This window comes from Mustela erminea, chromosome 18, assembly GCF_009829155.1.
Source record: "Mustela erminea isolate mMusErm1 chromosome 18, mMusErm1.Pri, whole genome shotgun sequence".
NCBI classification, from domain to species: Eukaryota; Metazoa; Chordata; class Mammalia; order Carnivora; family Mustelidae; genus Mustela; species Mustela erminea.
Window position 1 is genome coordinate 46,376,275 of NC_045631.1, and position 25,387 is coordinate 46,401,661.

At 45.2% G+C, this 25,387-nt stretch overlaps 1 protein-coding gene across 3 annotated transcripts in view; it reads right to left on the minus strand.

Annotated features, from left to right (window-relative positions):
• MARCHF10 (membrane associated ring-CH-type finger 10) overlaps positions 1-25,387 on the minus strand; it is an 85,308-nt gene that overhangs the window by 57,743 nt on the left and 2,178 nt on the right. For all 3 annotated transcript variants that reach the window (XM_032321379.1, XM_032321380.1, XM_032321381.1), the window contains 2 exons: positions 20,011-20,117; positions 10,747-10,866 (listed from right to left, as the gene is read on the minus strand). In XM_032321379.1, coding sequence (XP_032177270.1) covers positions 10,747-10,866; positions 20,011-20,100 — 210 coding nt within the window. In that variant the 5' untranslated portion in view covers positions 20,101-20,117. The remainder of the gene's footprint in view (positions 1-10,746; positions 10,867-20,010; positions 20,118-25,387) is intronic.

Genomic DNA, 25,387 nt, shown 5'->3' on the forward strand with positions numbered 1-25,387 from the left:
GGGGAGCCTGCTTCCTGCTCTCTCTCTCTCTCTCTCTGCCTGCATCTCCATCTGCTTGTGATTTCTGTCAAATAAATAAAATCTTTGAAAAAAATTTTTTTTTTGAGAAGGTGACCTATGGAGAATTTATAGAGCAGGACTTTCTGGGAGTGGGTCATGAACTTGGATGGGAAAATTACATGTTTATTTCGACTAACCTTCAACCGAAATCTAAATATGGCTTTCATTTCTGAACGCAGGCAACGAACCACCATAGTATCGGCAGTACTTGTGACTTTGTCACCAATAGCAATCATATATATTTTCACATTTCACAGACGTTACTAAATCACAGATTTCTAAAAATATTTTGATGACTTTCGATGAAAGTGGTTTCCTTTGAAACCCTATATATTATTATTTTATAATAATGAAATGGTCTGAGAAGATCTAGAGAGTTCATCGTACTGTCCCAGAGGTCTGTGATACAAAAATAGGATACCACCCCCCCCCACCCCTGAAGATACGGAGTGAGAAGAGCACCAAGCCTTGAGGAACCCCGGGACTCAGCATGGGTGGAGGAGGAGGAGGCAGGAAGGCACGCTGGAGGAGAAGATGGCTTTGTAGGAGCTCAGGGACCCAGTGTTTCAAGAGGGATGGAGTAAGGAGGCCGTCAACACTGCCCAGAGAGCAAGCGTGGCAAGGACTGCAAGACCTGCTGGGTTCAGAGATGTGGAAGTCATTTGACAAAGCGCCATTTCGGTGGAATGACGAGCATGGAAGCCAGATTGGAGTGGGTTGAGGAGTGAGTGGGAGGTGGGGAAATGGAGTCAGTGAGTGTAAATAATTCTTTGAGAAGTTTGTGTGTAAAGGAGAAGAAACAAGTAGAAGGGATGTGGGATCAAGGAAGAACTGTTCTTTTTTTTTTTTTTTTTTTGGTAGGAGACCTTGGATGGTGATTAGATGCTCTGGGGTAGCTGGGGATGCAGGCAGGGGAAGGGAGCCGGATGGATAAGGGGCCGGAGGACAGCAAGGAGCGGGGATCGTGAGTCGGGATGGAGAGGCTTGTAACGGGTGGGACAGAGCGGTGGGTGGTACACAAGGAAGGGAATGAGTGGGCAGGGCAGCACTGAGCTGAAGAAGTTTCTGTCTGAGGACCACTAAGGGGTGGGGTGGAAGAGAGGAGGGACTAAACACTGCGCAAAGGGAAGAAGGTTCGAAGCAGGAGAGAGTTGAACAGGGAAAATGGGCAGCACTGAGGAGTTCCAGGAGGCTGGTGGCTGTGACCTTTCAGTGGGTACTGCGTCTCACATTTCAGTGATTTTTCTCCAGCAGTTGCCAGGGGCCTTGATAGAGACCCAGAGACCACGGATGGCCCAGATTTTTGCCAGAGAGATGAGAAAAAAGATAAAGGGCAAGGGAATTATTAAGAGGATTTTTTTTTTTTTTAAAGTGGGCTCCATTCCAAGCATGGAGCCCAAAGTAGGGCTTGAACTCAACGACTATGAGAACAAGACCTGAGCTGAGATCAAGAGTTGCATGCTTAACCGACTGAGCCACCTGGGTGCCCCTTATTAAGAGGATTAGCACAGAATCTAGGCTGCTTAGGAAGGGAAAGTCAGTAAGGGGGCCCACGAGAGAGCAAAGGGCCAATGGACCAGAGGTTCCCAAGAGGTGGAAGAGATGTTATAGTAAAAAGGGATGAGCAGAAGAGCTGGAAGTCTGGTATGATCAGTGGATTTTGGTTGATGTTGCAGTCCAGGATGTGCCGTTGGCGGGGGGAGGTGGTGGCACAGTGGCATGGAGGGGGACACTTAAGATGCATCTGGAACTGAGAAGCCAGGGTGTGTGTGGCCTGATTATCCAGGTGGGTGCTAAAGTCATCCAGGATTGTGGCAGACCACCAGGAGACAGGTGAACAGAGAGCCAGCCACTGCCAGAGTCCTCACTGAAGGAGAATGGCCAAGAAATAATAGGGGTGGTGGGGGATGGGAGAGGGGATAGTGGAATAAAACATGGCAAGCCTTAGTGCACCTGTGTTTCCATCAGAGCCTGAGGAGCAGACCTGGGAGTGAGAAGGGCACCCTCCTGTCCCCTGATCCTAAGGAAAGGGTGCAGGAGGGATATGACCGGTGCCCCCCAGGGAGGGGAGCTCTGAAGAGAGGTCTGATAGACATGTCCCATGGTGCAGGAAGACCAGACAGCTCACCCTTGCCCAAGAGTGCCTGTATGTCTTTGACTTCAGCTGTTCCTTCCACCTGCCTAAGCTCCCCACCCCCACTTCCAGCTCCCCAAATCCTGTCGTGCCTTAAGATCCAGGGGAAAATCTGCATCCTCTGTGAAGCTTCTCCAGGGTTTTTCTACCTTTTCTTACACTCATCAGATACTGTCTTGAACTGCAGGCGTTCATGCGACATCTTATTTCGCCAGCACTGTGAACTACCCAGGGGCGGGGCATGGTTTCATTAGTGGCCTATCCCTATGGCACCTAACACCATGTCTTGGATGCAAGTGGTTCATAATTCCTTAATGAATAAAGCAATATAAAAGCAATACCAAAGAAAATTTTAGGATGAAATGCTGCATGTTATATATCGTGTTTAATGCAGGTCTGCACCCAAATAAAATCTTGCAGTTGAAAAATTTTTATATTTTGATAGCTGGAATTTTAATTGGTTTTTAACAAGTTTTGGGGGTTTAAAAAATAATTAGGGCCATTTTTTTAAAGGAGGGAATTTTAATAAAATATGGTAAACGTAAATACATAGCATTGCATAAAATGTGGGAAAAAGCTACTTTATTATGATCTTTTTCCATGCAATTTCGGAGATGCTGAGTCCAATTAACACAAGGAACTCTCTGGGTCAGAGGCCATTGATTCTCAGCATCAACAATTTCACTGAGCTGGGATAACAATTGGAATTTGTATCACCTGGCCACATGGCAGAATCACCCAGTGGAAGGACTGACTTGAGGCTGTCTTGCTTATCTGTTAAAAAATGCAGGACAACGTTCTGGAAGCAGCTGCAATGTGAACTGACAGTTACCCCATTTTGCTGCCATGGCCTATTTTTAAATTACCTAGTGGAACTCAGACAAAGCACAGAAATGAAGGAGAAATGAAGCGTTCGCTGCTGGCTTTGCCCAGTATCAGGTTAGCATTTGTGTGCTCCATCAGTGCTGTTGAAGGCCTCTGGCGCCCTGGCTTGTCCACAGAGGGGCGTGCTCGCCAGGTATTCCAGTTAATCTATGACTAAATCACAAAATTAGTATCCAGTTTAATCTGGTGAGTCCCCTGGTGGAACATTAAGTCATGTTTTTATAGCGAGATTTCTCTTATAAAGTACAACTGAGTCCCAGGCCAACTTGGGGCCCTTCCGAGTTTCCTCAATCCACAGAGAGCCTCAGCCCAGGCTCTCTTATGTCCTTGTGTTCTTACTGATATGTGACAAAAGGAACTTAGCCAGGGCTTTGAAGAAGCCATATGTCCATTTGCAGAGAAGTATGCCTGGAAAAGGAGACTCTCTTTTGCTGGTCCCTCTTTGGTCAACACCAGTGTGGAAGTTTCCAAGTGGTTGGATATAACTGACTCATCTTCAAGCCCACACTGGCTGTTGTACCTTGGCAGCCTTATAAACTCCTTGCCTCTCAGGCCATGTCAGGGACCATTCCCTACTCCACTCCCAAGTAACAGCATCTCCTGTTTTCTCTTGTTCATCGTGAGGATTCGTGTTTTGGCTGTTAACAACTTTATCACTAGGACTTCAACAACATGTGCACATTCCAAAAATGTTCTTGTAACTGTCAGCCGTCACACATTCATGGAGCTCCTCTTAGGTGGGGGGCACTGGAAACAGGACAGTAAACAGCACCTGCTCCTGGGTAGCTTCCAGCTGGGGGGTGGGTTTGGCAAGACAGGAAGATGTATCCCAAGGTGGGCTCAAGCCCAGAGAGTGTTATGGGAATGCAGAGGAGGGACAACAAAAAAGACACCTGACCCCTAACAGAAGCTTAGAAACTTCACAGAAGAGGTGCCCTCAGAGTTGAGGGTCAGGCTGTCAAGGACCTTGAGTACCTTGCTAACGTGTTTGGACTTGATGCCAAAGACAATGGGGATCCAGTAAAGAATTTTTAATGGAGGAGTGCCGCAATCCAGTTTGCTTCTGGAGGGATCACTCTTACTGCAATCTGGAAGACTGGCTGGAAGGGGTGAGGTGAAGGCACAAGGTCCAAGGAAATGACTCCTACCATTTCCAGGCCAAAAAAGATGACTCTGCAGTGGGGCGTGCTGATGGACAGATTCACAAGAGGAGGCCAGAAGGCCTGGCTTAGGTGTCTGATTGCTGTGAAGTGTGAGAAGGAGCAGGAGAAGGAATCCAAGATAATTTCTGGAATTGTGACTTGGGCAGAAATAAATTCAGGAAGGGGAACGGGCAGAAATAAATTCAGGAAGAGGAACCATTCTGAAGGAAACAGATGATGCAGTCAGCATCTTGAGTGTGAGGCACTTGTGGGACGCGCCATGGTGAACAGATCAACAGCTAAAACGGCACACAAATCAGATGAGAATTCCCACAGATCAGCACTTGTCAAACCGTGGGCTGAACATTCCCTCTCCGTGACGTATGCTGGAGCTGGGAATGTCGTGTGCAGAGCTGCAGTATTACTCAGGTGCACCTCGAGGGTGCAGAATCCCAACTACAGGCAAGAGGGTGGCTATGACAAACACCACACCAGGTGCTAAGGATGACTCACAGCCTCCCAGGGTGGGGCCTCTCCGCAGTTAGAACCCGTGTGTGCGTGTGTGACCTGCCTCAGCCGTACATGGGCCTGGAGCCAGAGAGGAGGGAGGCCCGACCCTCAAGGAATCTGAGAATGGACAAGCAGAAGTTAGGGAAAATTATAAGCGTGAGTCATGGAACGCTTATGCACTGTGCTAAGCCCTGGCTGCTTTCATGACACCGGTAAGGGTGTTGGTAGGTTGACATTGACAGATTAATAGGAGAGCAACTCCCTGAGAGTTGTTTGAAAGGGGAGAAGCTGAAGGTTTCATAGGCAGGATAGGCTGAACAAATAGGTCATGAAAGGAGGCATGCAAATATACTGAGGTCGCAGAAAACACATAATGCAAATTGAGCTAGCCTTTTTGGACAGCAGCGCCATCATCGGAGAGCCAACATTTGCAAAGGGGCTGCAGTATGCAAAAGCACTGTATTATGCATTATGCACGGCCCGTTTCTGGGAAGCAAAACCCGCTCCCTGGCCCAGGGCCTCTTGTCTTGTTTTTTTGAACTTGACTGCAGTCTGGAGCAGCGCTGTCCCTTAGAATGTTCTGCAGTGGTGGAAATGTCCTACATCTGTGCGATCCAGTACGGCAGCCGTGGGACCCATGTGGCTACTGAGCGTGTGAAATGTGGCTAGCGAGACCAAGTAACTGGATTTAAAATTTTCTTTGAATTAATTTAAAAGTAAGGGTAAATAGCCACACAAGGCTAGTGGCCGCTTTATTGGACACCGCAGTTCTAGACTTTTGCTGCCCTCACGTATGGATGGACAGTCTGACTTTTTAAGCCACTACGGGTTACTTGAAGCCACTAAGTCTGTTTTTTGTTTTTGTTTTTGTTTTTGTTTCAACCTCCAAAGTTTGTGTGGATCATCATGAACAAAACAATTAAAATGTTTATGTTGGGTAATAGCCTTCATAATAGCCTTAAGTTCACCATGCTTTCTGGGAAATTCAGGTGATCTCACTGGTCAACATCCCACTGAGCCAGGCCTGGGCATGGGCCAGTTGCTGCTGGTGTCAGGTTTACTGCCGCCTTCCCATGTCATGTTGGCTCCTTGTGACCTGGAATCTAGTTATTCGGTTGCTGGCTGCTGATGGTGAAGGACAGTAATCCTGTTCCTATCAGCAGGGCAGACGGTACTCTTGGTCTCCACCTTCTTTGCTGACGAAGAAGTAAATGCAGTGACAACATGCCCTGAGTCCTTGAGGTTTGTGCATTTGGAACAGCATCCCTTCCAGCAAGGACAGAAGAGAAGAGCTTATGACGTGCCTCTTCATAGAAGGTTGCTGCTCCCTGCGCCCCAAGTCCTGGGCTAATCATTTTCATCATTTTCTGGGGAAATCAGAGCTCCTGTTTCTTCTCTGTGAAGGTTTGGGAGGGTGAAATACCCCGTTACAGCAGGCTCCTGTAAGCCAGCAACTGTGTCCTGGGGACACGGTTTCCTGCTTGTGCTGAGAGACTGCTTTCTAGTCTACTACTCCTCCAACTCCTAGTTGACTAGACGGAGGTGCTGTGTATTTCCCTACTTATTCTACTCTGGTTAAATGGTTAATATGGTGGCATGTCACTTTGAAAAGAGTCCAAAATTAAGTTGCCTTTTAAAATTGAGTTGGTGTTTAGAAATGTGTCCTGGGATAGGGCTGAGGCAAAAGAAGGTATTCTAGAAGCCTCAGAACCTGCTTTGCCACTGATACCTATGAGAGCACCATTTGTGTCTAGTCGGACACCAAGGTAATTTATAATGTAATCTAATGTTATGTATGAACACAAGAGTCTCACTTGTTCTCCCACCGATCCCACGAGATAAACATTAATAAGTATCTCCTTGATGGGAAACTGAAGTGCTTAGAAGTGGTTTGTCTGAATTCACACTATAATGAGGGACAGAGATGGCCCTTGATGATAAGCGTTCTTTCTACTTTGCCGCACCACTAATTTTTTTTTTTAAGATTTTATTTATTTATTTATTTGACAGACAAAGATCACAAGTAGGCCGAGAGGCAGGCAGAGAGGGAGGGGAGGAAGCAGGCTCCCTGCGGAGCAAAGAGCCCGATGTGGGGCTCGATCCCAGGACCCTGGGATCATGACCTGAGCCAAAGGCAAAGGCTTTAACCCACTGAGCCATCCAGGCGCCCCTGCCGCACCACTAATTTTTTTTTTTTTTTAAAGATTTATTTATATATTTGACAGAAAGAGATCACAAGCAGGCAGAGAGGCAGGCAGAGAGAGAGGAGGAAGCAGGATCCCTGCTGAGCAGAGAGCCTGATATGGGGCTTGATCCCAGGACCCTGGGATCATGACCTGAGCTGAAAGCAGAGGCTTTAACCCACTGAGCCACCCAGGCGCCCCCTGCACCACTAATTTAAATGTGTTTAGGAGGTAACTCTTTAAAGAACATTGCAGCATGAGCTTGGTGGTTATTGCTCTGTCTTGGATTTAGGTGTAACACATCCTCGGCCTAAGGCGCTGTTGAAGCCACTGGTGGCGAGGAAGCCATGGTGCACAATGGAGTGGCCGCCGCATTAACTGTGCATTTGGGGATCTGCCCCCTCTAGACAGGTGTCTGGAAATGATGGCTTGATACTGGATCCCATACTTGATGGTGAATGTCTCACTAATACCAGGTCTGTCAGCATTGTGATCATCTGAGACCGGGTCAAGGAGACTGGGTCAAGGAAGGAGCAAGTGGCAGAAACTGCAGTACAAGCGTCAGAATTTGGTGGTGGCGCCTCATGCAGTGAGAGAATTAAGCAACCCACTTCCATACTACCCACTCAGTCGGAAGGAACTTTACTTTACAAATCAGAGGCAATGCTTTCCTTGGTGTTTTCAGCCACAGGAGTCTCTCTCTAGAAGGGAATTACTTGAGGGGATGTTCACCTGAGGAGGAGGGCTTTGGTTAGGTTTACCCCTACACATGGAACTGGATCTCCTGCTGCTCTTTTCCCATTGCCAATGATGGGCCGGCACCTGCAGTGCCCGACATCGCGTTCAACCCACTGAGCTCTGCAAATTGGGACTGGTCTGGCCTGTGCTCTCCTTGGGCAGGTACCAGCTTCTTGCTGCTTCCCCTGGGAGGCTGACTCCAGGCACTGAGGAGCCTCTAAAAAGAGGTTTGATAAGTTCCGTATTCCCTTAGGATTCGAAATATAGCAGGGCTGGCCCAGACCGTGAAGGTTTACTAACAACCAGATTTTCAGAGACTTTTGGGCAGGGGTCCAAACCTGGGAGGAGAATGCTCCCACTTGACCCATGACCCTGGGGGCTGAAGAGTTCCCTATCTGGTTTATCTCATGAGAGAGCTCTAGCTTCATTCATATCAAACAGAAGTTGAAGGACTAAGCAGGCTGGGGTGGTGGGGAGGGGGGCAGAAATCACCATTACAAGCGCACAAGTCATATGGCTGATGAGTGACGCATTCAGTGACCTTTTCACTCCCCCTGCCCTTCCTGTGCTTTGTATCCAGAGGCAAATCCTCCAGTATCCCCCAAAGAATTATCAGTAATACAGAGAGCAAAGCAGAGGTGAATTGCACTGTGGAAAATTCTGGTTTTGTCACTCTTCTTGATAGAGAAGATGTGACCTTGAAGGCACTTGTATAATCGAGGCCCAAACCCTTGGGATATCATTACCTGGAAAAAAATTGAGATTATGTAAGTCATGTTGTTTTGGTTTCTCTGGCAGACTGAGGTACAGAGACAGTACAAACATGAAAAATCCTGTTCTTATACTTTGGAAATGGCCAGTTTTGTGCATCTGACCACATATTTTTGTCCTTATTTCATCATTACTATTACAACCAGATACTTTTTAAGATATGGTCTGAGTGTTTTGCAATGATGATTTAAAGAATGATTAATTTCTATAGCATAGAGAAGAAAACTACAGAAATCTGTCAATAGCCTGTCCTTCAAACAAAGTTTATGAAGAGGAGCATGAAACTTCCAGTCCTAGAATACCCCGAATGTGCAAGCATCACCATGCAAAGTGGCCATGGCCATCCATATCAGTCTTTGCATGAAAATACAAGAACCCAGCTGCCCATTTGTTTACCAGTCTAGGAAGTGTGCTCCGTGTTACTGTTCGACTTACGTCACATTTTTTTATCTGTCCTTGAGTTTTGTTCTATGTGCAGAAAATGTGAGAATTTATCTTAATGCTAAAAATGTGCTGTTCTAGCCAAACTAGATTTAATTTTTGGATTAATCTCATTCCCTAAGTTTAATCAGCAGCAGGCGTTCTATTTCGTCTTTGACTAACAGGGAACAACCGAGGTGATATGTTCTTCTCGATGGTGCCAATATTTTAAGAGTCTCTTTCCCCTTCAGACTCTAGGTGGAATATTTTATCGTGTGATTTCATGTTTCTTAATAGGGAGTATAGATCTCACCCAGGGATACATCTACATCCATAAACATCAATCATCAATGTTTTTAAGGTATCCTTTGAGCATTAAATAACCACAGTGCGAGCATCCCAGATTAAAGGAGAAATTCCAATGAGAACTTGATTGATACTAGGTATCTAGGACCTATCTCTGGGATCCACACTGCTGCCAGAGAGAGTCCATCCTCTAGAGTATATCGTAGGCATAAAATATTAAATAAGAATTCATAAAAGGCATATTACTCATCTTAAATCAATTCACCATGCCAACAAACAGTGTTGAATGCAGCTTGTGGTATTTAGTACTTACATAGGATAAGTAAAATTCATACTCAGATAAGATCTTAAACATGAAATATGATCATATAGTTCAGTGGTTCAGAGCACCCTCCCTCGGTTAGACTGACTGCAAAGGACCCCTGACTCCACCACTCACTGCCTTAAAGTCTTGGGTCAAGTTTCTTATCTCTTCTAAGGCTCAGGTTCTCATCATTAGATAAGGTAAATGCATAGAGATATATGAGAATTAAATAAGCTAATATTTATAAAATGCTTGGCATGGTGCTGGAACACTGTAAGCACTCAGATAATGGTAACTATAATTATTATCATCATCATATCACAATGATACTGATTTACTATTTTTTGTTGTTATCATCCAGACAAAAATACCTGAACAATTCCTACTTATTACAGGGTGCAGTTATTAGTACATTTTACTCTATTTAAAAACAAGATTAAGCAATGCAGTGAGTTAGACTAGAAGCCCATACACACGTATATCTTTATATCTGTATCCCTCGAATGGATGGCCATGGTTATATGGACAGAGCAGATAGACACTGATGTAGGTGTAGAGATAGGGAGGTGGTGATGTGCTTTAGAAGGCCCAGTGCCTCAACTTTTTTTTTTTCCATTTTTTAAAATTTAAATTCAATTAGCGGACATATAATACATCATTAGTTTTTGATGTAAAGTTCAATGATTCATTAGTTACATAAAACGCCCAGTGTCCATCACAGTATGTGATGTCCATCACCCAGTTACCCCATCCCTCCACCCACCCCCCTTTTCTGCAGCCCTCAGATTGTTTTCTGGAGTCCAGAGTCTCTCATGGTTTTTCTCCCTGTCTGATTTTTCCCATTCCATTTTCTTTCCCTGTCCCTATGATCCTCTGTGCTATTCCTTATATTCCACACATGAGTGAGACCGTATGATAATTGTCTTTCTCTGATGGATTTATTCATCTTAGCCTCAGCTCTTGAGGCTGGAGTTGCATTTCTGACTTGGATGGTGCCTCAGAGATTATCTCCCATCAGGCCCATCAGGAAAGAAGATCAAGGCCCAACTGGAGTGAAGGGGGACGGACAGTTGGACCACAAAGGAGCCTCCTGGATGGTACCCAGGATGGGAGCTCTTGCCCCTGTGTCTCCCCATCCTGACCTTTAGGACTCTCCAACACCTCCTTTTTGAGTTGGCTTTTCCTAAGTGACGTGTACGCGCACGCGCGCGCGCGCACACACACACACACACACACACACACACACAGCAGCAACAGAAGCAGGAGGAGTAGATCTCCCAGAGTTCTAAGTACCTGTTTGGAAGATGACCCACTTGAAAACCGGGATCTCTCCAAATTTGTCTCTGGCCCCCCAAATTGATCTCTTTTCTTCTCATTTGGGTCTCTTCTATATTCCTGTCGTCTCAGACAAGCCTGCAAAATAAAAAACGTTTCCTTGGCTTAGGTCTTCGACAAGCTTTATAACTTTTTGCTTAATTCCTATCACCAGGAGCATGAAATACATAACGTCCATCTCTAAGGGCTCAACAACACCTTTACCAAGTGTGAAGACACTCAGCCGGGCATCATTCTCTCTTCCTTTTGCCCAAAATACCAGGTCAGTGGGGCACCTGGGTGGCTTAGTGGATTAAAGCCTCTGCCTTTGGCTCAGGTCATGATCCCAGGGTTCTGGGATCGAGCCCCACATGGGGCTCTCTGCTCAGCAGGGAACCTGCTTCCTCCTCTCTCTGTCTCTGCCTGCCTCTCTGCCTACTTGTGGTCTCTGTCAAGTAAATAAATAAAATCTTAAAAAAAAAAAGTACAAATGAAAACCAGGCATTTATTTAAAAAAAAAGTCACTGTTTTAATAAATTAAAATCAACACACCAAGAGGTGTTTTGACAAGTATTTCCCCAACAACTGCCTTCTTAAGGCAGAAAGTACCAGATACACAGTATCAGCTTCCCTTCTGCCTTGTTCTTCTGAGTCCCCTCATTCTGTGGCTGCTTGACTCTGACCTCTTGGATCACACCTGGTTCCAGGGTAAGACTTTTCCTACATGAGAGCTTTAGCACGTGAGCTTCCTTTCACTCGGAATGCCCTTCATGGGATGTTCACAGGCTCGCAAACCCTGCAGATCTATTCAGATCCAGCTCACGTGGCATCTCTTGCCTTGCCTTGCTCCTCTTCCCCAGGCCAAAGTAATTGCTCCTTTATACAGACACAGCTTGAATTGTGCAATTTTTTTTTTAAACTGTTGTATTTAGTTGTTTTGAGCCTGTGTCTCCTGCTGATCAGTGAGAACCCTCAGGGTAAGGACCACCTCTTATCTTTTGAATCCCCCAGCATCTAGCATTTAATGTTCACTGAATTGCATTATTGTTTCAGAGGGAAATATCAATTCCCAAATGCAAAACAATAAAAAAAAAATAAAGTAACCAACAAAAAAAATTGTCCATCTCTTAAAAAAAAACAAGCAAAATTAAGAGAAAATGTAGTACCAATATATTTCTTCTCCAGGATCAGGACAGGAAAAAACCCCAAGGATATCAGGTGCTGTGGGGGTTTCAATTGATATTTTAAATAGTTTAAAATAGTAAAACTTCTTGGAGCATTTCTATAGATTCAGTGCCCGAATTCACCTTTGCGCCGCTAGAGCCAAATTATCTGCTGTCATGGTAAAGAAGGGCAATGTAAAGACCAACAATACTGTTACTAAACAGGGCCTGACATCTCCCCTTCCTGGCTGGGTTGAGAAAGGAAAGATTCCTCCTGCATTTTCCCCCTTTGTTAGAAAATGCATCTCCTTCCTTGATGTGGAAGGACTTGCCAGAATTTCACGCCTCTGGGAAAGCCTAATATTATGCTACGTGGTTAAAAATAGAAATGACCTGATATTAACAAAACATTTACTGCCTGGAATTGGGAACAGGGAGCCCGTGACACTGCTTCACAACCAAGTTGCTGGTGAAGCCCTGGCCTCAGGGCTCATACACAGCAGCCAGATGGTACCTGCAGCAAGTGGAATCCTGTAGAAAAGGACGGTTCCAGCCTGCCTTATTTGGAAAGGGAGAGCAATCTGAAATGGTTGCCCCCCTCCCTTTTCCCCCTGTTTCTCTGTTAATCCAGTTTTCAGAAACTATTCTATCTAGATAGTAAGCCATTTTAATAAATCCTGGGCAATGTTTTTTTTTCTAAATTAATTATTTTGGGGGGGTGTGCCGAAGGAGAGAGAATCTCAAGCAGACTCCTTGCTGAGCATGGAGCCTGACATGTGACTCGATCCCAAGACCCTGAGGTCACGACCTGTGCCAAAATCAAGAGTTGGACTCTCAACTCTTGAGACTCTCAACTCTCACTGAGCCACCCAGGTGCCCTGGCAGTATCTGTTTTTATAAATAATTTGAGCAAGAAAACCCCTAAAAGTACTGGACAGTAACTATGATAAGTTAAACACCAAGTAAGAAAGTACACCAAAGTAAAACTGGAGAGAGTTAGCCGGAGAGTTTAATGACGTTTAAGTGAAGATGGGCCTCTTTTCCATTCCCTTTCCAGTAACTTCAGATTGGAGCCTGTTTGGGAGGAGCCCTGGCTGGGAGTGTTGTTTCCTGGAGCGGCAGATGTCTGTGTTATCCTAACCGACTGGGATTACAGGCGCAAGCAGCAAATGCTGATAGGCTCAAAGTGGAGGACAGTGTTAGCAAATGCATGTAGGACCAAGGCAGATTTTGTGGGATGAACAGAATTCTTGTGGGTTGAGTGTTTTTTGAAAATTCTCTCCAAGAATGCATGCAACTTAAATATTTCTTTACCGAAAGGGGAGGAGGAGTAGAATGGTTTGCAGTGTCAAAAAAAAATTTTTCCCCCTCTGGTTCCTTATGCCTCCTCCTCTCAGAGGAGCCTGAGAACAAACCGGTGTGAGGGTGGGTAATTTTTATCTTGATACAGTCAAGCAATCTTTCTGTGTAAATCAAACATCCGTCCTCTTGAAGTGATAGTTTTGCCCAGTTGAAGGAACACAGGGACAGAGGCAAGTCCAGACTTCCAGTCCTAGAAATAGCAGGACCTGAGCCATAACTGCTGCTTGTCCCCCAGGGGCTAGTTTTCTTGTTATTTGTAAAAGTGAATGATTTTTGTTTTTGTTGTTGTGTGTTTTTTTGTTTGTTTGGGTTTTTTGTTTTGTTTTTTGCCATTTTTGATGCTGATGTTTCCACATTGGGGGTCCTGGAGTGACAGGGCAGAGTGTGAAATCCATAGGATGGGGAGGAGGAACTGATGTGTAACTCGTGATCATCAGGGGCTCCCCTTCCCCTGGAACTTTAAGAATATTCCCCTTTCAATTCCACATGTCTGGAGCTAGAGTGCTATAAATAAGTTTCTGTTCATGTGACGGAACTGGCTGAGGGCAGTCTTAAAATTGAAGGCTTCAGGTAACTCCTTATTTCCTCCTTGAGCTGGGGGCCGGAGGGGGGGTTCCTCTTTCACTCCTCCTCCGACTCTGCCTCCCCTCACCCCCCAGCCCATCCCTCTGACCACGGAGCGCAGGCAGGCTGCCTCCAGAGCACAGGCTCCCACTGCGGGGGCAGAACACAGAGTGTGCATATATGCCTGTGGGAGATGACGTGGGTTTCGTGACTCACTGTAACTCAATACGGGTAAACACGACAAACCCCAGCTCTGCCACTTTCTTGCAACGTGACCTTGGACAGGCTGACTAACGCCATTGATTCTTGCTTCCCTCATCTGTAAGAGGGAGATGCCTGGTGCCGCCAGATTGCCGGGGAGCCTGGGGCCCTGTTGGCAGGACGCTTGGCAGAGTGGCTCCTGGCGAGTGTTCAGTGAGAGGCGCTCATCACCGCCAGCATCACCATCATCACCGTCATTATCATCATTAGGCATTAATTGTTGTTTCTGATCCCACTGCCTGGTTTACTTCTGTTTCCAAAGCCAGCCTTTGCCAAATCACGTGACTCTGATCCTGGTCAGGGAAGAAGAAAGAATCTTTCTGTCTGGGCCTGAGCTTCCTCCTTGTTTTTGTGCCCTGGAGGCAGAGGACTGTTTCCTAGGCCCGAAGTTCCCTGTCCAGACAACTGAGGTGATCCTGCCCTCAGTCAGTCAGGATACCTTGTAAAACGCTTTTTCTTCAGTGTTGCAGCTTTCTGACTTTGGGGGCGGGTGGTGTGTGTGCTCAGTTTCATGAGCTTATTTGATTATCAGTCCTGCCTTCAAGTCCTCATCTGGGCTCCTGGGCCTTAAGAAGCCACTGGGCCTTAGGAACACTTTCCCAGGCTCAGGGTTCCAGTCTGAAAAACCCCGAGACCATGACACATCTGTACCTCTAGAGCACGGTGGCCTCCACCAAGGTTATCATTACTCTGAGCATCCAAGCATTTGGAGAAGTGGGACTTGCCATGGCTTCGGTTGGTACTTTTCTGTTGTTTTTTTGATCTAACACTCATAACCCGGAATTGGGGGGTTTAATTATCATTGGTGGCATTATTCAAGCTCATTAGTTTTAAGAGGTTAAGGAATCAGAGGTGTAAAAATAATCTGACACTCTATTTCCCTCACATGAGTTTCTTTTCCTGTTCTGTCTGTGGAGAGGACAGAAGCACATGCCTCAGAGGTGAGCAGAACAGAGACTCCTCCCCTTGGCTCCCATGGGAGGGGAAGCTGAATTTACTCCCTCAACCTCCTGAATGGATGGTACCCAAGCCCCTGCCACCTGGCATTGTCACCTCTCATGTCCTTGAACAAGTTTACAGCATCACGTTAAGTTGTTTGCTCAATCCTTGAAAGATCAGGATGAATATATGACAGGAAATGAAACCCATCCGAACACATTTGATAGATCACGGAATATCATTCTGAAATGCCAAGTGTAATCTTTCTCTCCAGCTTTCAGTAGACATTAATGGCTAAATTCTGCCTCAAGTTACATAAACACGTTTGACCAAAAGGAAGGAAGGAAAAAAAAATCCATGCAGCGTGAACACCCTTGAAGAAACAGAGCCAAATCCTGAGATGGCATGTAATTATGTACTAGCTACCAGATTCTGAAATAGCATGTAATATGCCAAATAGATGTTTATTTCCTCTTGTTTTTTTCAAAAGGGTCCCACCCAACCACTGAAAGCAGCATCAGAATAACTCAGGGTGGGTTTAAGCCACCTCTCCTGGTGCCAGCACACAAACCTGTAAAGGCACTGCTAATCCAGTGCACACCAACCCTTGGCATATTCTAGGATGTTGCAGGAATAGTGTACACAGGAGGTTTGCAAGGGCTTCAATTTGAGCCAGTTCATTAAAGGCAAGTGAAGCACAGGAAGGAATCTGCAGCAAATGTGTATAATTTAGGAGTCCTCTCTGGCTATTAGGTCTTAAAATATTTGTACACCCTGAAATGGGGAGTCCCTAGTGTCCAAGAAGTTTGCTGCCCTAGGAGTGAAAGCTGGGATTCCTTGGGCCAAACTCATTGAAGAGCCAGTGTTTTAATATCGACCCGTTGCAAAGTCTATCTTAGTAAATTATCTACATATATTCAGGTCATACATGGACCAAGTTATTGAGGGGTTATTAAGGTCATGCGATTGATTCTTAAACCCCTACTTTAAATCCTTTCTGGAACAAGACAAGGGAGAGACTAAATCATACAAATAGCTCACCACTGTTCCTCTCAAAGTCTTTTCTGTGGGTTGCTATATATTTAATTCAACAATACTCAGAACATATTAAAGACAACCGTATTTATTTTTTGCAGACTTTGTGGTGAGTGGTTTTGAAAATGCTCAATGAGGGTGGACTTGACCTTGAGAAATAGTTACAAGTCAGCTGAATCTAAGACTGATAAACAGAGTTGGTGGTCAAGTTAGGTAATGCTGGCTCACATCAATGGCAGGGCGTTCAGTTCAACACAGAAGAGTAAGACTCCATCCCTGCCTTTAGGAAGCTGTGGTCCAGATTGAGGGGAAGTCATCCGGAAGACAATTTCAGTACAACTTCATAAGCAACATGAAGGAGGTATGAAAGGACACTTTGGTATTGGAGTGATGGAAATGTTGTAAAGCTGGATGGTGGTGATGGCTGCAGATTTGGTAAATTTACTGCAAGTCATTAAATTATACACTTAAAACAGGTGAATTTTATGATATGTGAATTATACCTCAATAAAGAGGGCTTTAAAAGAAGGGTGTGGTGGGAGTACAGAGGTTCCATTTAGTTCTAAATTCAAATTGCAGTCTTTACCACCCTTGTCAAGAGAGTAAAGAAGGGGGAAGGGGAGGTCAGAGAAGCAGTGAAGATTTAGGCTGCTCTGTGTATGGTTCTTAGGTCTTGGACCTGCCTTTCAAAAAAGCAGTTTGAAGGATGCCAAGGTTGGAGGCAAGGAGACCGGTAATAAGGACATCGTAATGATCTTGGAGAGAAACTGTGGAGACGGGAACCAGGTGGTGGGATGAAGAGGAAAGCACAAGTTCATGAGTTGATAGGCAACAGTGGCAGGACTTGGTAACAGGTGGGATATGGTGGTGAGGGAGAGAAAGAAGTTGGGGGAGGCTTAAATACAGAGGAGGATGGCAGAGGGTGGACATGCTGAGATGCCCGTGTGACATCCAGATGGAAATGTCCCAACAGGCAGGTGTGCATGTGATGGCGACACTTTGGGGGAGACTCAGGGTTACAGGTCATTAGTCTATGAGTGATAGTTAAAAACATGGGAGGGAAGAGATGGGTCACAGAGACCTTGTGAGTTGGAAGAAAGCTAGGCTGTTGGAAACCAGGGGAATTAACATTTGTGGGGCAGGGAGAGGAATGTGAGAGAAACAGAAGGAAAATCAGCAGAATGTGCTGTCAAAAAGCCAAAGGAGTAATGTTTTGGGAAGGAAGGAGTGATAGTGTCAAATGTAGATAAAGCTTCAGAAAACAAAGACTAAAAAGATGTCCCTTGAATTTGGCTACTGATCTTTGAACAACTTCAGGAGAGGGGAGGGGAGGGGACAGCCAGGTTGCAGCAAGTTAGGAGCGAATGGGGGGAGTGGAGATAGAAATGTAGCAGGTTGGGGACATCTTGGGGACAGTGCCAAGTCTGTGGCTAGAGAAGGATCGTGTGTCCTGTAGCTTTGTTCTTTTGTACTCAGTATAGGAGGGACTTGAGCATGTTAGTAGGCTGAGCCAATTAGAAGGAAGGAAATGTCAGAGATACAGACAACTAGTTCCTGGACAGAGAAGAACTGGACACAGCGGGGTGTGGGCCAAGAGCTTGGGCCAGGCCAGGTGCTGGCCCAGAGAGTGTCACTTTCCCCTGGGGACTTGAGGGCTGGGGGGGTGTGTAGCCTGGAATGGAAGGGGAGGAGTGGCGAGGCTTCCTACCTGATGGACTTGGGTCCTTTGCTTTGTTTCCTGTGTGTATAAAACAGGAAGAGAAGTTCTTTGTTGAAAGTGTGGGGATTGCAGGTCTGAAATAGGAAGGTTGAAAACCGATGATGACAGAGGGAGCTGATGGACGAGTAAGCATGCTGACGTCAGTCGACCTTCTCCCCATTATCTCCCTCACTCCACCTCTCCGTATATGGGCATGATGGGAGTTCTGCTCCTGTTCCCTGGGTTGAGCCACTTCTCACCACCTCCACTCCTACCCCTGGGTCTGAGCCACCATCATTTCTCCCCCAGGTTTCTATCGGAGTTCCTTACCAAGTTTTTCTGCTGCTTCCCTAGCAAGAGCTATCTTTAAACACTGTAAATCAGATCATGCCGCTTCCCTGCTTAAAATCATCCCAATAATTCTTCCTAAGAGTAAACTCCAGACACCAAATTTTGTTCTGAGAGATTCAACATGATCTGGCCCCATTTACTTCTCCTATCTTGTTACATGCCACATTCTCCCTTGATCAATGTGGTTCAGCCACTCTGGCCTTCTTTTGTTTCTTCCAGAGCTCCAAGTTAGTTCCTGCCTCAGGGCCTTTGCACTTGCTTCCCATCTGCTCAGGATGCTCTGGCCAGCTCTTTCCCATCTTTTTACCTCTACAACCAAATGTTACTCCCCCAAAGAGGCTTCCCTACCTGTGTAAGGGAGCATCACCCCCCAGCCGGTTACCTCTGTTTGCCTCCTTATATTTAGCATTAATCAAAACTATCTCATGTATTTATTTACTTGTGTGTTTTGTTTGTTTCTCAATTCCAGAATAAGAATTCTGGGAGAGAAGGGACTTCGTTTAGGACGTTGTAGGCACTTGATAAGTATTGTTATTTTTAAGGGCAGTGTTGAAAGTATCCTTATTAATAAGGACATGAATGTCCTATGAAATTAGACAAATAAAGCCCAGTGACTTCAGGCCACACAGTTGTGTGATTTTCTTCAGCAGAGACCATCAAATAATAAGATTGATCTTCTTACATGTTTGTTCTGGAGACAATTTCAAACAAGCATTTCCAAATGAGGGTCAGGTGGCAGAGGGATCTAGGTGAAAAGCACTGGATTCCCAGTGTGACCAGTTCAGCTATTTATGTTCTTACTCATTTTACACAAATTCCCTCACTTTTACAGTCTTGTACGTGGGTTGGCAAGTTGTGGGAGGAAATTGCTGACTCTGCTTCCAGCCCCACAGCTAAGCTGCATTGTACAGGTGAAATCAGGTTACTGAGCTCGGTCTGGTTTCCTTGGTGACCCAGGAGGTTTGGTTATATTTGAAATTGCTAAGGAGAAAAATTCAATAGCAGCATTTCTGTGTTTTCCTTAGGGAAGGTGCACTTTTCAATCCTCAGCTGAAGCTGAGGACAAGCCTCCTTGATTGGCGAGGGTTGACCTCTGGCCAACAGGCTGAGCGACACTTTCTCAGTGCTCCCAGAATCTCACACCCAGTCTGGCAAGTTTGTCCTATGCCAGCTCTGGGTAATTACATCATGACTCCTCGGGCTCCCTGACTGTTTTGTTTTTGCATGTAAACACTGTAACTAGGGTGACGAATAGTTAGGTTATTGGAGAATGTGTTAACCACCTTTCTTCTGGTGGGATGACAGTGGAAAGGCATATTATTTTATAAATGGTAGGTCAACCCCCTATTAACTCTTTAATGGTTTTTTTTCTGGATATCCTGGTTTATCAAATTTAAGCTTTCATGTCATTCGTTGACAAGCTTTGTGTGCCAAGCTCTGTGCTAAGTACTTTTCAAGTGCTATTTTGTTTTCAGGACACTATTATGAAGTGGGTACTATTATAATTTTTATTAATTTTTTTATAGAGAGGGTGGGAGGGGCAGAGAGAGAGAGAGAATCCTAGGCAGACTTTACAGCACAGAGCCCAAAGCAGGGCTTGATCTCATAACCCTGAGATGACCTGAGCTGAAATTAGGAGTCAGATGCTTAACCTGAGCCACCGAGGCACTCCAAAGTGGGTACTAACTTCGTTTTAAAGATGTGGAAACACAGAGAGGTAAAGTGACTTTCCATGGTCACACAACTAGGAAGTGATGGGTTTGGGATTTTGGGAAGTGATGACTGTTTATCATGCACTCCGACTGTATCCTGAATTCTCACATAGAACTCTAATGGAGGTGGAGGATAATTTTAGTTTCTTGCAGTTACCTGATATTCAGAGTCCACCTTATGCTGCATGTCCCGCAGATACTGAACATTACTCACGAACTTCTGCCTGTCCTTTGCTTCATGCAACATGATTCTTAATCCCCAACCTGCGTATAAGAGATAAATACATGTGCTGTGACATACTCCTTCGTTGCTGTGCCAGATTTGGATTTATCTTAGTATAATTGCTTTTGTTCATCTAATTTCCATTGTTTGAAAAGCACAGATGCTCCTTTCAGCCAGCAGGGACTCTTTGTGTTGGTATGGATGCCCTTACAGCCCTCCTGTTCTGGGCATAAATAACACGGCCACATTCATCAGCTGGCTTCAGTGATCTCGTCCTGGTTATTCATAGGGGGTTAGGTTGACAGACACCTGATTCAGAAGCAGTTCTATGACTTGACAGAAAGAAAGAAGAGAAAACCCAAGAACCTAGCGAAATTAGTAATGAGTAAAGTTATGAACACCTGGTCACTTAAATTCACTTATTCAACAGTCGTGCTCCTATTTCAACTGAGACACTATGCTGTGTGCTAGGTAGGATACAAACGTGCCCCTGCCTTGGTTGTTGCTTACAGTCAGGTGGGCGGAGGACTGACATTGAACCTCACTGCACCCCAGCCACTTCAAACTCCATGAGGTTTTCTCATGAACCTACCCTTCCTTCAGAATTGTCGGAGGGGAATGTTCGCACTGCCCAGTGAGCTCCTCTATCACCCCTCTCCCCTGCCATTCAGATCCTCACCCAGCCCTGATGGTTTTCTCCCCTGAAGTAGCCCCTAAATCCGTCATGGGGAGAGTGTGGGCCCTGCTGTGAGACTCTGTGGGTTCAAATCCCAATTCTTTGAGTACTGACAAAGGAACCCTAATTGTGATAAGTGCTATAGAGTAGAAATGTGGGCTTCTTTGAGAGGTGGTTATTATGGAAGGGCATGACATGGTCTGGGGGCAAAGTTTTCTTTAGGAAATGACACTGGGCTTCCTAAGGAGTGAGCCAGGCAAGAAGTGGGACGGAGAGCATCTCAGGCAGAAAGGACAGCAGGTGCGGGAGCTTCAGGGTAGCACGGGGCTGGTGCGGTTGAGGACCAGGAGGGCCAGAGCAGTTGGAGCAGAGAGAGGAGAGAACAGCAATGGAGGGGCTGTAGGGGAGACAGCCTGGAAGGTTATGATTGCCAAGAGCCATTTAACTGCTACTGGAAAGTTCCAGCCTGGGGAGTGAATGGTTAGATTTGCATTTTACTTTATTTTTTATTTTTTAAAGATTTTATTTTTAAGTAATCTCAACACCCAACCTGGGGCTCAAACTCACAACCCCAAGATCAAGAGTCCTACATGCTCTACGGAACTGAGCCTGCCAGGTGGCCCTAGATTTGCATTTTCAAAGGCCCCTCCAGCTCTGGCTCTGGTGTAGAGAATGAATGGGGGGGGAGGGGCTGGATCGAAAAAGGAAAGTAGAAAGACCCCTGGGAACCTATGATGATAATCCAGATAAGATGGTGACCACACTTGAGTGGCAAGAGTGGAGACGAGGCAGGCGTCCGAGCTACTGTTGACTGGCCTCCGGAAGGGCTGGGCACTCTTGTCAACATTTACACATAGTAACTCGTTCCATCTTCAGGAAGGCATTGAGGCAAGCACTCGATTTCCATTTTGCTGGTAAGGAGACTGGGGCACAAAGGGGCACAGAGTAGCTTGTTTCAGGTTACAGAGCTGCTAACTGGAAGAGCCGGGGTTTGAACCCACAGAGTCTCACAGCAGGGCCCACACTCTCCCCATGATGGATTCCAGGGCGGGTGTGGGGGGGCTACTAGGGGGAGAAAATCATCAGGGCCCGGTGATGGCACAGATGGCGCGGGAAGGCGAATGTGGAGGAAGCCGGCCAGGTTACGGGCTCGAGCAGCTGGCTGGGCGCTGGTGGCTGGTCAGCTGGTCGGTGGGCGATTCTGGAGACATTTCTCTTTGTGAGAAAACCGTGTGGCTTTGAAGGGGAGGGGGTGGGGGAGCAGCAGATGGAGGGGTCACGCCAGCGCCTAGAGGCGGGCTCTGGAGCTGACCAGAGAAGTGAGGATTTGGGCACCCCTGGCATTGGGTGACAGCTGACGTGGAAGGCAGTGTGCGTACTGGAAAGAGGAGAACCCGGGGCAGAAAGCTGAGGAGCAAGCACTCCAACTCGAGAACCCCGAGCGGAAAAGAAGGCTGCAAGGTTGCCAGAGAGGCAGGAGGCAAACCAGGTGGGCGCGGTTGCATAGACGCTGAGAGGAGCGGGTTTCAAGGAGCAGGTTATTTATAACCTCGGTGAGAGCACTGAAGACCGATTGCAGTGCATTGTGCAAATGAGAGGTAAGGAAGTAGAGACAGTGCTTTCAAGAGTTCTGGCTCTGACTGGTGTGGCCCAAGTTTATGACCAAAACATTTAAAGTCACACAGTTACTAAACGGTGCTGTCCGTGAGGAGTCTGCTAGACCTCCTCAGTCAGGGTCATCTGAGGTCCTACACATCCTGCTTTTTTGGCCAGTGAAGTCTCTTCGGTGATTTCTACAGATACATTTTTTTTAATTGACATAGAACATGACATTCGTTTCATGCGTACCACAGAATGATTCGATCTGTATTTGTTGCAAATGATCACAGTAAGTCTAGTTAGCATCTATCACCCACATAGTCATAATTTTTTTCCTCTTGTGATGAGAACTTAATAGAATTAGATCTATTCTCTTACCAACCTTCAAATATACAGTATTTTCTCGTTTATTTATTTAATTTATTAATCTCTATACCCAGCATGGGGCTCAAACTCATGACCCTGAAATCAAGAGTCACACACTCTTCTGACTGAGCCAGCCAGGCACCCCTCAGATATGCAGTATTAACCATAGTCACCACGCTATGCGTCACATCCTCAGTACTTACTTATTTTATTACTGGAAGTTTGTGCTTTTTGACTTCCTTCACCCATATTGCTGTGCCCCCGCCCCAGCCCCATGCCTTTGACAACTGCCAGTTTGTTCTCTGTGTCTGTGAGCTTTGGTATGTTTTTTTCTTTTTTTTTTTTTTTTAGATCCAAATATGAATGAGATCATATAATATTTCTTTCTCTGTGTGATGTATATATCTTACATTTTATCTGTTCATCCATCAGTAGACACTGAATTTGCCTCTGTGTCTTAGCTATTGCAAACAATGCTGCAGTGAGTTAGTGTTTTGGAATTCATATGGGAGTTCTATTTTTAATTTTTTGAGGGACTTCCATATTTTCCATAGTGGCTGCACCAATTTACATTCCCACCAACAGTGCACAGGGATTCCCTTTTCTTCACATCCTGATCAGCACTTACTTGTTATCTTTTAGATACTAGGCCTTCTACAAGGGTGAGGTGGCATCTCATTGTCAGGGTGATGTGCATTCCCCTGTGATGAGTGATACTGAACACCTTTTCATGTACCTGTTGGTCATATGTATGTCTTTTTGGGGAAAAAAAAGTCTATTCAAATCTCATTTTTAAATCGGGTTTTTGGTTTTTTTTTTTTTTCTACTGAGATGTATGTGCTTTTTATATGATTTGGATATTAACCTTTTATCAGATATGTGATTTGCAAATATTTTCTCTCATTCAGTAGATTGCCTTTTCATTTTGATGATGCTTTCCTCTGCTGTGCATAAGTTTTTTGGTCTGGTGTGGTACTACTTGTTGGTTTTGCTTTCATTGCCTTTTTTTTTTTTTTTTTAAGTTTGTTTATTTAAGTAATCGCTACACCCAACATGGGGCTCAAACTCATGACCTTGACATCAAGAGGCCCCTGCTCTTCCAACTGAGCCAGGCAGGCACCCTGCTTTTGTTGCCTTTGATGCCTTTGATATCAAATCCAAAAAAGCATTGCCAAGACTGAGGTCAAGGCACTTACCACCTACAGAGTATTATGGTTTCAGGTCTTACGATCAAGTCTTTAATCCAGTTTGAGTTAATTTTTGTGTATAGTGTAATCTCACCCAGTTTCATTCTTTTCTGTGTATCTTCCAGTTTTCCCTGCACCATTTATTGAAGGGACTCTCCTGTCCCCATTGAAAATTCTTGGCTCCTTTGTCATAAATTAATTGACTACATATGCAGGAGTTTTCCAAGCCACTCTATTCTGTTCCATTGATCTATGTGTGCTCTTGTGCCAATATCATACGACTTTATTATTATAGCTCCGTAATATTGTTTGAAATCAGGAAACATGGTGCCTCCAGCCTTGTTCTTCTTTCTGATACACATATTTAAGTGACTTCCATGTAACAGATGCTGCTCTAGACTGTGGAGAGACAGCAGGGTAAGATAGACAACATCCCTACCCTTGGGTGTTTGCACTCTGAAGCTTTCCTTCCTCTCTCCATTTTTTTCAGTTGTGTAGATATTGGCAAAATCAGGTTGCCCCTGACTCATGGTGACTCAGTGTCTGGCCTGGTCATTGTGAAATCTCACCAGGTTTCCCACCTAGCCCTGAGCAAATTTGTGCTGCTGTCTCTGAAGTACAGAAAGCTGGTCTTTGAGAGTCCCAAGTCTAAAACTACAATCCAACAGATAGTTCCACAGACTGCATGCAAAGCCTAGATTTTGCCTCTGAGGATTTTTAATGGTAATTTATAGAACTACACATTAAAAGATCATTTGGGGCGCCTTGGGTGGCTCAGTTGGTTAAGCATCTGACTTTTGATTTTAGCTCGTCGTGATCTCAGTGTCATGAGATCAAACTCCAGTTTGGGCTCTGTACTGGGCATGGAGCCTGCTTGAGATTCTTTCTCTCCCTCTCCTTCTGCTCCTCCCCCCTTCTCTCAAATAATCACTTCCAACTTTTCATATGAATTTGTACCTGCAACAGAATCAAGTTTTTTAGGAAAACAATGGTGTTAAAACAGGGAGAAAGATGAACCCCTGCTGCTACTGTTGGAAAGAAAAGTCTGTCTGAATATTAATCAGGCAGAGAACATAAGATTTCGTAATGAAAATGTGTTAATGGTCACTAAAGGGGCATATCCCAGAGTCCACTTGGATGATATATCTTGGTTCCAAAATTAACATAGAAAAATCAGCTCATATATCCTGGTTTTCATGCCTTGTTATTTTAAAGAGGCTTCTAAGTTAAGAGGCATGAAAAAACTGTGTCTAACTAGGTAGGAAATAACACTATTTGAACTACTTGCTAGGTTACCTCTGACTTCACAATTATCTACCAAATAAAGGACTTTCAAATTACCTACAAAAGTCTCTTTACCCTCCCATAAACTGTTACTGCACTTCACTATAAAATGCATATTTATAAGCATCATGGTGCCATGTGTAATTTATTTAAATACCTCCATACTCTGTGAGAGTAAACAAATACTACAGGCACTGGG